The sequence below is a fragment of the Megalobrama amblycephala genome, linkage group LG2 (genome assembly GCF_018812025.1).
Source record: "Megalobrama amblycephala isolate DHTTF-2021 linkage group LG2, ASM1881202v1, whole genome shotgun sequence".
NCBI lineage: Eukaryota > Metazoa > Chordata > Actinopteri > Cypriniformes > Xenocyprididae > Megalobrama > Megalobrama amblycephala.
In genome coordinates this window covers 61,553,544-61,565,626 of record NC_063045.1, presented here as the reverse complement: position 1 = coordinate 61,565,626, position 12,083 = coordinate 61,553,544, and the positions used below count along the sequence as shown (strand labels likewise).

General features: G+C 36.4%; 2 protein-coding genes across 5 annotated transcripts in view; both read right to left on the bottom strand.

Moving 5' to 3' along the window:
* The window catches only part of pdlim5b (PDZ and LIM domain 5b), a 105,685-nt gene extending 97,966 nt beyond the window's left edge, over positions 1 to 7,719 (bottom strand). For 2 of the 4 annotated variants that reach the window (XM_048181353.1, XM_048181357.1), the window contains exon 1: positions 6,071 to 6,212. The gene's annotated coding sequence lies outside the window, so the exon portion shown is untranslated. Of the gene's footprint in view, positions 1 to 6,070; positions 6,213 to 7,540 lie in introns of those variants that run through there. The other 2 variants (XM_048181355.1, XM_048181356.1) reach the window with 2 other exon arrangements.
* Positions 7,720 to 10,340: 2,621 nt separating this feature from the next.
* Positions 10,341 to 11,241, bottom strand: triap1 (TP53 regulated inhibitor of apoptosis 1). The gene is made up of 2 exons (XM_048181832.1): positions 10,978 to 11,241; positions 10,341 to 10,857 (listed from the first exon to the last, which is right to left on the bottom strand). Exons 1-2 carry the CDS (start codon positions 11,122 to 11,124, stop codon positions 10,780 to 10,782), a joined length of 225 nt encoding a protein of 74 aa, XP_048037789.1. The 5' UTR covers positions 11,125 to 11,241; the 3' UTR covers positions 10,341 to 10,779.
* Between the last annotated feature and the right edge of the window lie 842 nt (positions 11,242 to 12,083).

Below are 12,083 nucleotides of genomic sequence, written 5' to 3'. Positions count from 1 at the left end.
TGAGTCAGTGAAGCTGATGCAACGCTCTAAGGGTGCGGTTATAGAGAACATCCTGAATAGAGAGAATGAATCGATTTTCCACGCCTGAAGCCACCAGGGCTGTGTGTGTTTGCCACACAGGCTTCATATTTACTCATCTTATCTAGATCAACAACAGTATTGTGATTCAGACAGAGTTAGAATAACAGGATAAGTGTAGTTAATGTGAAGAAAATTCACCTTTTTAATTTATGATGAGGCTATTAGCTTCATTCACTAATCGTGCGTACGCAAAAATTTGTGCACGAAATCTGCATTCAAATGTTTTCATGAACAAATCATGATTCGCCAATAACCTTTGTAATAATTTATTCTAAATTTATGAATAAAGTAGAAACAACTAGGGTGGCAAAGGGGTGGAAAATTTCCAGTATTTCCAGAATCTTTCTGGATATTTGGAAAGTTTCTTGAAGTTTATTGGAAATTTTCGAACCCTTTGCATCCCTAGGAACGACTGACACCAGATGTATACTGGGTGGCCTTATAATTGTGTTAAGATTAAATTATTTTATATATACATTTAATCATCATATAGGCTTCAACAAAAGAGTAAGAAAATCTACGTTAAGCCAATAAATGGAGATCGTTTGGGCGTGTTTTATGCAAGTTACTAATTTCGCTCATTTAAAACACGCCAAATTCATTAACATTCGCACAAAGTTAAGAACAAATTAATGTGCGTAGTACTGCGTATTGAGAATATCTCCTATGCGAACGGATGTGAAATAATCCATGCAATTATTGGTGAATGAGACCCATTGTTTTTAAAAAAATCCTTCTGATATGTCCCGCTCCAACTTCCTGTTTCAAGAGGAAATGCATTAGAAAAAAATTTTAATTACATCCATCAAACCATTTCAGTTGGTACAACTGAAATACAAAACAACTTAAAGTCCCTATGAAACCAAAACTGAAGTTTTTAGTATGAATATGTTAGCCTTACTGTCCAAAACAATGACAAAATTTGCATTAAGAAGATAAAATCTAACATTCTCGTCACTTCCACCAATATGAGTCAATGATTTTTATGACTTTAGTTTCCCGTCAGATCTTCTGTCCAATAAAATGCTTCTCTAGAATCTAAAGCACCCCGCCCCTACATTATAAATAGACGCTGAAGCTATGACTAAAATCTGTCACTTGTCAAACACCTAAATTACATTCAATGATGTTTTTATTATGAATAAAGTTTAGAATTACACAATCATAATTCTACTCCAGTTCATTTTTTTGAAATATAAACATTTAAATTGCGGCTGTCATAACTGATTTTTTCAAACATGCATTAAATATTGAAGAACATTAAAAATGATAATGAATATATAAAGGTGCATAGCTATATTTATCAGAATGTTGCTTTCTAGAGCACTTTTCTAGCTGACTAATGAGTTTATGGTCACTGAATATGTTTTTCTGAGGTAAATGTGACGTTACGTGACATTGTTTATAAGCTGTTTTATTGACGTCTTTCCGAGGTTGAAACACTGAGCGATTACACGAGACATGATACGGATTTCAGTAAGTTGTACTGTATATTTTAACATACCTTCAGATGTTCATGCATGTTTATTTCGCGCTGTAACTGGTATTAAAGCGGAGGAGAGGATGATCACATGCTTCTCTTTAACTGAGGCGCTAAAGCGATCTGTCACGCCACATTAAACAGCGGCAAAACTGTATTTATTTTTTGAATCTCATAATAAAATGGACGTCATTTGAAATCTGAGACTTTGCATATCAAAAGTAACAAAGATTATTGCGATTTATTGGATGGGAGGCGCTACATATTCTGCTCATTCATCAACTGAAAACAGACTAGACTAATCGATTCTTGGGATTTCAGAATCGATATAGGTTCGTAAAAATGAGAATCGATTAAAATCGATTTTTTTTACCCAGCCCTACCATTCAGCAATAGAGCAGATTCGTAGGAAACTCCTGAGCTCAACGGCTCTGGTGGAGCTGTGATATAAACGCAACGCTATTGGCCATTTTTAAAAAGGGGAGGAGCTGTTTGATATGTCCCGCCCTATCTTTCTGTTTCAGTGGAAATTACATCAACACACTGAATAATGCTGCGCTTTCCAAGACACTTCAGTGGGCCTTTAAGTTTAAGACAACACAGTGTTCAGAATCTGTCCCATAATGCTTCTGAAATGGACGGCATATGTCCGTCACCATACGAACTAAAACTGTGTTTGAACACCAACACGGCTTTCCACTGATCTGTCAGTCACGGTTGGTTTTCTTAAGGTGCGAACGGAGCCAGGCACGACGTGATGCCAAAGGCATTGCCTGGAAAATGGACAACCTTGTGCGTCCAGCCAATAAAAACATTGCAAAACATTTTATTTAGTGAAATAAAGTAACTGTACATTTCGGACTCCCAACACTTGTTTAAAACAAGGATCCAAAAGGGCGTTTTTATAGCGATGCCATAGAAGAACCATTTTAGGTTCCAATTTTTTTCCTAGTCTGAAGAACATTTTAAAAACTTTTTTCACTATAAAGAACCTTGGATGTTAAAAGTTCTTCATAGATGCCAATAAAGAACCTTTATTTGTGAATATTAGCTTAAGATCAAAGCCAAACTTCATATTGGCCAGAAACAGCAGAACTTTCTAGTTTATGGAAAGATCCATTTAACTGAGGAATTACCTAATTCTACATCCATCCAAGCACTAAAATAACATGCCTGAGACAGCCGTTAAATCACTGCATGTGTAGACAGGGTTGAGCTACCGATCCATTGGTGGTAATTTAAGAATTTATTACATCAACAAGGCTGGACTTTCAGTGCAACATGTGACAGTTTAATGTTTAGCCACTGATCTCTAAACCTAGAAACGACCAAACTGACCCGTAAACACATTCTCAGACACTGCACTGTTTGATAGCCGGTTGGTTAGTCAGCTGCGAAAGCATTCTAAGCTTGCCTGTAAAACACAGGTGTGCTTTGTAAACGCTGACCAACTAATGGTTATCCTTTATGGAGAGTTTCATTGGTTCTCTTACGTAACAGGGAATGCACCTGGACAAAAAGTCCTTGTGTTTTATAAGACTATAACTGACTTATTATTAAAGAATCCCAGTGCTGAAGTTCCTACAGACTTCACCTGCAGACCGGAGACACGGAGCCGCACCCGGCCTGGGTTCTGTTCAGGCGTGCTGGATCACGTCTCAATCCTGTCTATTGCATGGGCCAGTTTGGGGGTGTTGGCAATGTGCTTCTATTGCACGTACATTCTGGGAAAGATCCTATTTCTGATCGAGCACTTCCCCAGACGTCCCTAAAGTAGATTTCATCAAATTTAGCTCACTTCTGGGGACAATTTCATAACAAAATATAGTATAGTACTCACTTTTAACACTAACTGCTTAAGGTCACGGACCGTTTAGTCATCTGGAACCACCAAAACGCATTAAATTATGCTCACAGTGCATTTAAACTGCGTGTTAGTTAGCCAACATCATTATTATCCACTTGAGAATGTGTCATTCTTTTTCCTCAAATGTCTGTTATTCCGGTGAATTTCAACCCCCCTGCCAGATTATTACCCCCCCTAGGGATTCCCAAATAGGCTTGAGCCCTTGCCCCTTTGATAAGTGAAAGTGCCCTTTGCGGTCGCATCGTATCACAATTGTGAGTTATAAAGTCACAATTCTGAGATATAAACTCGCAATTGCATGATATAAAGTCACAATTCTAACATTCTTATGCCTCAAATGTCTGTTATTCCTGGTGAATTTCGACCCCCCTGCCAGATTATTACCCCCCTAATTTTGGTAGGTTTAGGAGTAGATGTGGGGGAGGGGTTAGGATTAGGGGTGGGGTTAAGATTAGGCAATCAAGTAGCGACTTCAAGGAGGGGGGTAATAATTTAATAATAAGACAGCCAATCAGAATCCATTCTAATTTAAGTGCTCGTGCATTTAAAATGGCGGACGACTTTGCGGTGAATCGCGAGGTCCGGAAAAAGCCACCACTGTTTGACAAGTCAAACCCCCTTTTCAAGGATAGTTTAAAGAAAATGTATATATGGAAAACAATTGGTCATACCCTCGCAATAAATGGTGAGAAGTTATACTAGACTAGCAAACTGTGTAACATAAAATTACCTCAGGTATCCAGCACTAGTTTCAACAACATTGTCTTGCTACTTTTGAAGTTGCAGTGAAAAAGACTAGGCATTGTTTTTATTCCACTATATTGACTTCATCAGCTAAATTCACTGTTGGATTAGATCGATTTTTACATTAGCTATTCACTCGAAACATAGCATGCTGAGGACATCTGCTGGTTAAACCCATGTAAATGCAACAAGAACAGCAAAAAAAAAAAAAAAAAAAAAAAAAAAAGTACACACTTTAAAACAGCAGAATTATGGAAGCCTGTTTCCGCCACTAGATAAAAACAGAAATTACGACTTTTTATCTCAGAATTCGGACTTTTTTTCCTCACAATTGCGAGTTATAAAAATCACAATTCTGAGATATAAACTCGCAATTGCATGATATAAAGTCACAATTCTAACATTCTTATGCCTCAAATGTCTGTTATTCCGGCGAATTTCGACCCCCCCTGCCAGATTATTACCCCCCTAGTTTTGGTAGGTTTAGGAGTAGATGTGCCGGAGGGGTTAGGATTAGGGGTGGGGTTAATGGTCCTACTGGGAAGTTCGCATTTACGAGGTGGGAAGTCGTGTTTACAACTGTAGGTGCTTTCAAGTCACTTTCGTCGGAGTATGATGGCGGTGTGCCTTCTATAAATTAATAACACAAAATAACACTTCTACTTTTTGAAAATGTAGAGCAAAGAATGTGCATTGGTTGTATGTTGCTTTTTTATGTTTTTAATTAATTTATGAAGCCATTGTAAACTTTATTGTTACATATTACATTTCTGTATTATGATGCTATTGTATTTTTTGCTGGAAATCAGCTTACTTCGTTGCAAATAGAAAAGCCTGACAATGTCACTGCTAAATACTTAAGTATTGTGGTATTTCGCCATGTTTCTCACTGACACGCCCCCAACTCGTACAGATCGGGGCTTAAAGAAATGCTGCCTTCATGTGCTATCGGAAATTTGATAATTCCCACTTCTGAAGTCGTGATTATGAGCTCAAGTTTCGAAATGGGAGGGCGTTTATGTGCGATTTTTACCTAGGAAACTCGTATTTACGATCATTCCGAGACACGTGAAGGCAACATAAATCCCGAGCTTCCCACTCGTATTTAAGACATTGTGGTGGCGTTCATGTGCGTTCAGCTCGTAAATACGATCTTTCCGACATGACTTGAACGCACCATAAAATTAGGCAATCAGGTAGCGACTTCAAGGAGGGGGTAATAATTTGGCAGGGGGTCGAAATTCGCTCCATCAGTTTTAGAGCAGAAGAACTACCTCAAACTCGCATCATGAGGACTTCGACTGCTAAAGTGAAGCACAAATAAACAACACCACACTCTTTTCACCTTACGTATTAACTTTTCCGTTTAGTTTCTGATTTCAAACAGCTTCTCTCAAGGACAGAATTAATGACACCACATTCAATGACAGACACTGTAATCAAATCTTATCAAGTACATCCTAGTGCTGAAATAACTAAATCTACGCCACTTATTTAGCGTTGTTTTGACGCACCCTCGTGAAACTTCACGAGAACAAAACTACTTCCTTGTTGAGTCAATCACAAACCGCTTCACCTTTCATAACTGACAGCGCGCGAAATAAAAAACAAAACCCAACCGTCAAACTTAATTTAAAAAACAAAAACCCAACCGTCAAACTTAATTCAAAAGTTAACCGTCAACCACTGATGAACGTTACCTTAATACAGGCGCATTGTTTTTTACTTATTAATAATTTCACGATGTAAATCCTCTTCATAATAATTGTTTATAACTAACAAGAACTTCAAATCGGATCAGATTAAGATTTTTTTTTATTTTTATAAACTCCATTCGCGTCTTGTCTCGCGCCGCGTCCACGTAAAGTCCAGAGAACGCGCGTGTTGATGTCACTCACCTCAGAGGTGCTGTGGAGCCGCTGCGGAGTCAAACTGTGAGTGAGGAAGAGAAGCAAACGACTTTAGAAACTCCAGCCACTGTCTGACTGACTTCCGCCCCTTTAACACGCGCTGGAGGAAATTCTCTCCGCGGCACTGACGCTCTGACGTCACGATGATGGACAGATTGAGAGGCTGACAGCGCGTAAGGGGAATAGATCGAGTTATTTCTTTATTTTATTAGTAGTATTTCCATTTTTCTGAGGGAAATGTGAGAGGAAAAACTATTATTTACATGTCTGATGTCATTTCTAAGAACAATAACTGAGTTTCTTTCATAATGCGTCACATTTCATAGGTCTTTTTTTAAACTAACTAACAATAACTGCTGTGCTGTGATGGAATAAAGCTGTAATAATCCAAATATGTCATTGCACATCTATGCCGGAGACGCCCGGCTCATGCCGGTGACACAATGTCATTTTTTCCCATCTTAGCTTTCATAAGATTGAATACCGGCAAATTCCTCCTAGTTGATGACATCAAATGGTGACTTGCTTCAGAACAAAAGCATTAGACGTCAATCGCTGTTGTGTGTTATTTTGCACAAAATGTTCAGGTAAGATTAGTTTTCCATCAGGGTGAAGGACTTGACCTTCACTCACAGTAGAAATGGCGTGGTCAAATAGTGCCATCTACTGGCTAAAACATTAATATACAAACATCCCTCAAAGATAGATCGTGTGGGATAAGCTGAGTTGTGGGAAGAATGATGCTAAATGCAAATAAAATAATACAGCTAACCATATAATCACGTATGTAACAAAATAAATCGTTTTCTCAACTTTTCTTGATGAGTCACGAAGACCGGTGTTTCAGCCAATCAGGGAGGGCTAGTGGCCGATCGTTGGTTATATAATTAATATTCATGAGCTCAGCTTCGCGTCACGTGTTTGTTTCCCCCAGAAAAAAAAAACAAATGTCAGAATAATACTACTTTTAATATTATTTTTCAAAATTCTCGTATTCAGTAGGCCTACATTGTTAATATTTTTATTTTTTTTATTCACCAATGCAATTTTTTTGTGTAAAGGCCCATTCACACCAAGAATGATAAAGATATAGCTCTAAAAATCATTCTAAATATAAAAGAATAACAGAGTCCACACCCGATAACAATACAGAGAAAAGATATCGTTGGGATTTTCAAAACGACTTTTTCCAGCTCTTAAACGATAAAACACTGAAAGCCTATCCGAATCCATTCTAATTTAAGTGCTTGTGCATTTAAAATGGCGGATGACATTGCAGAGAATCGCGAGGTCCAGAAAAAGCCACCACTGTTTGACAAGTCAAACCCCCTTTTCAAGGATAGTTTAAAGAAAATGGATATATGGAAATCAATCGGCCATACCCTCGGAATAAATGGTGAGAAGTATTAACGATGAGGTCATTATGCTAGGCTAGCAAACTGTGTAACATAAAATTACCTCAGGTATCCAGTGCTAGTTTCGACAACATTGTCTTGCTTCCTTTGAAGTTGCAGTGAAAAAGACTAGGCGTTGTTTTTATTCCACTATATTGACTTCATCAGCCAAATTCACTGTTGGATTAGATCGATTATTACATTAGCTATTCACTTGAAACATAGCATGCTGAGGACATCTACGGTGGCCCAGTAGTGCACAACACAACGAAATTAAAAAAGCAAACATAAGTTCACAACACAACGAAATCGAGACACAACACAACGAAATCGAGCCACAACACAACGGAAATGCTCCCGACCACTAGGGGGCTCTCAGAGCTCGGTAAAGTTAGTTTTCCTTGCCACTGTTCTATAGAGTCGGCAGTAATATCAATACCACGATTAGTTTAAACAGTATGTAACCACTGCATATCGACATGAAATATTAATTCAATATCACCTACGTGCAAAATACCTTCATATTTAGGCCTATACTTGTGAATGATTTGACGCGCTACCACAGCGCATGATGAAGGGAACGTCTGCCAATCCCACTAAGTGGTTAAAACGTATAATTTGTATTCATTAAAATTACTTTTAACATTTAAAAACAGACATATTCAAATTCCAAAGCTTGTCAGTCTTACCAACAGGAACTAACAACCTTTGGAATTTGAACATGTCTGTTTTTAAATGTTAAAAGTAATTTTAATGAATACAAATTATACGTTTTAACCACTTGGTGGAATTGGTGGATGTTCCCTTTATCATGCGCCGTGGTATCGCGTCAAATCATTCACAAGTATAAATATGAAGCTATTGTGAACGTAGTTGATTTTTAATTAATATACCATGTCGATATACAATGCTTACATACTTAAAACTAATCATGGTATTGATATCTTTGTAAAACTGTCGACTTTATAGAACAGTGGCAAGGAATAGTAATATTACCAAGCTCTGAGAGCCCCCAAGTGGTCGGGAGCATTTCCGTTGTGTTGTGGCTTGATTCCGTTGTGTTGTGGCTTAATTCCGTTGTGTTGTGGCTTGATTCCGTTGTGTTGTGGCTTGATTCCGTTGTTGTGGCTTGATTCCGTTGTGTTGTGGCTTGATTCCGTTGTGTTGTGGCTTATTCCGTTGTGTTGTGGTTTAATTCCGTTGTGTTGTGGCTTATTCCGTTGTGTTGTGGCTTGATTCCGTTGTGTTGTGGCTTGATTCCGTTGTGTTGTGGCTTATTCCGTTGTGTTGTGGTTTAATTCCGTTGTGTTGTGGCTTATTCCGTTGTGTTGTGGCTTTATTTCGTTGTGTTGTGGCTTGTTTCCGTTGTGTTGTGAACTTATGTTTGCTTTTTTAATTTCGTTGTGTTGTGCACTACTGGGCCACCGTAGACATCTGCTGGTTAAACCCATGTAAATACAACAAGAACAGCAAAAAAAAGTACACACTTTAAAACCGCAGAATTATGGAAGCCTGTTTCAGCCACTAAATAAAAAAAATAAAAACAGTAATTGCGACTTTTTATCTCAGAATTCTGACTTTTTTTCTCACAATTGCAAGTTATAAAGTCACAATTCTGACTTTTTTTTTTCTCGCAATTCGAACTTTTTTCTCACAATTCTGACTTTTTTTCTCACAATAGCGAGCTCAGAATTTTGACTTTATAAAAGTCCGAATCGCAAGAAAAAATGTCAGAATTGTGAGATATAAACTCGCAATTGCATGATATAAAGTCGTCACAATTCTAACTTTTTTTTTCTCGCAGTTCTGACTTTTTTCTCACAATTGCAAGTTTATATCTCAGAATTGTGACTTTATAACTCACAATTGTAAGAAAAAAAATAAGAATCGTGAGATATAAACACACAATTGCGAGAAAAAAGTCAGAATTGCGAGAAAAAAAGTCTGAATTCTGAGATAAAAAGTCGCAATTACTGTTTTTATTTTTTTATTTTGTGGCAGAAACAGGCTTCCATACAGAATAAACAGACCATTATCGTTCGTTTGCGTTATTGTTATTTCGGCCTTAAGAACCTGCTTTTTCTGATAGACTATAATTCCTGTGTTTCGTCTTTGATGGGCATCAAAAACAAAAAAAATCTTTGAAAAGTCAAATATTGCTTTCAATGTTTAACTTTGCATAACTTTATTTTTTCCCCCTCTGGCTCTTGTTTTATTTATTTATTTAGATACATGTCTTGTTTTCTATTGTTCTTGTACACGTACACACACACACACACACACACACACACACACACACACACTAATTTATACATATACTGTATATATGAAGAGTTTCGTTGCAAAACGAGATAACTCCGTTTTTAACATTTTTGTCAAAACATGTTTATTATGTTATCATGTTATTATTTTGTTTTATGGTGCTACTTAGCTGTATTTGTTAAGTTATGAAGGTTTAAATCAAAACAAACCAACTGCAGTTGAATTAATATTAATTGGAATGCACAACCAAAAAACAAGATTTTTGAAAAATTAAAAAAACGGCGTTATCTCGTTTTGCAACGAAACTCTTCAATATATATATATATATATATATATATATATATATATATATATATATATATATATAAAGTCGTCACAATTAATATATATATATATTATATATACCAATAATTTGAGATAGAGAGATATATATATATATATATATATATATATATATATATATATATATATATATAAAGTCGTCACAATTAATATATATATATATATATATATATATATATATATATATATCTCTATCTCAAATTAATTGGTTTAGCAAATATTCAAAAAGCTTCGTTCCTCCCATGCATCACTACCTGAAATCCATTTATAGTCTTTCTTTAATTAATTTAAATATATTACACTCAAAACAAACTGGTACCAGTGTTCAGTCGGACAGAAGTGAAACAATAGTTTTCATTGTTGGCTTGCAATTAAAAAAAATAATGAAAGTAAAAATAAAGCACCCGAACAACACGAGCTCATATGTATATGTTTTACATTAACAAACATCTTCTGAGGCACGTGACAGTCTGGCTGGTTTCATTTTAACCCACACATGCATCTCCCCGCATGTTTAAAAAGCCTCAGTGATGCTGACAGCTCAAACATGCCACACAATCCCTATTGAATAAGCAATGCACTGAATGTACAGTTTTAGTGTCCATCAAAGGGTCAGCGATGCAGTCCTGATGAAGGCAACACATCTGTCCTTGTTCAAATAAATCAACATCCGGTCACGTTCAGGTGAACATCAGGCCATCAGCTGCCAGGTTTCTCTCTGTTTGGGCCCATGAACTCCACACCTTCTATAGGGATGTCCTTCTCCTTGATGGCTTTCTGTGGACACACATCAGAGCATCACTAGACAGGAAGCTCACTAGGTTTTGAGACACATATGCAAGTTTTCTCATTCCATGTTAATGTAAAACGCAATGGTTCACATGCACATATATGTACCTGAACACACGTGTGGTATTTGAGGAACAGCTCGCTGCATGGATCTGCGCTGCGGTCTCCTTTCAGGAATTTCTCGGCGAACCAGCGGTTGAAACACTGATCGTACTCGCGCTTGAGCTCCGTGCAGCCCTCGCCGACACTGTTCATCTTCACAACCCTCCGAGAAAACACAGCACACGGGTTTAATGCGATCTCGCTGTTTATTCCGCGATCTCCCTTGACTTTGGGATCTCGCGTGGCGCGCGATGATGACCTCACGCAAGCAGACGCGTAATAAAAGTCTTCAAGGACAAAACAATAATGTATCAAATAACAAAACTAAAGAAATAAATGTTAAAATTTTGCATGCCATCTACCCTGTTAAATCAATAATTTCAAGATACTCTGATATTGATGATTTATGCTCCTTTTGCAAAAATGAGAAAGAAGCACATTTGTTTTTTGATTGTAAAATTACACAAATTCTTTGGAAGGAAATGGCAGAATTTATTTTTAATCTAGTAAAGGATACTGTTTTTCTTTAAAGGATATTATTTTGTATTATGAAAACAATGTTAACAAAGGTCTTGAATACATTGTTAACTTACTCATATTGATGGCAAAATTTTATATACATAAACAAAAATGCTTAAATTCTTCCCTGATATTTAAGGTATTTTTAGTGGAATTTGATTTTTTTTATATCTTTGAAATTGTTAACAAACAAAAAGTCATTAACATGCTTAAAATATTATAATTTTATTTTTGGATCCCTTTTACTAATTAATGTCACACTTTCTATTGCACTGTCTTATGCTATGCTCTGTTTGTAAATTGTTCTATTTTCATAAAAAAAAAAATCTTCAAGGACAAAACGGGACTAAAATAAATTATCAACAAAAAAATAAAATGAAATATTATTACAGAAAAATATGTAATACTGGCATTTAGACCATCTCTGTTAATCAATAACAGTGATTCCTCTTTTAAATCTTTTTACAAAACCATTTCACACTTTAAAATAGTTAGGAAAGTGCAAAAGGTCCACATTTACTGAAGACGTAGAACCATTTAATTCTCCACAAAAATAATAAATTAATAAATAAAATAGAAAAATAGTTAATAAA

Bases quoted from the DNA above. Each gene is read 5' to 3' on its own strand.
- triap1 (XM_048181832.1), bottom strand. From the start codon at position 11,124: ATGAACAGTGTCGGCGAGGGCTGCACGGAGCTCAAGCGCGAGTACGAT. The intron at 10,858-10,977 runs GTACATATATGT...GTGTGTCCACAG, and splicing joins AATACCACACGTGTGTTCAG to AAAGCCATCAAGGAGAAGGA.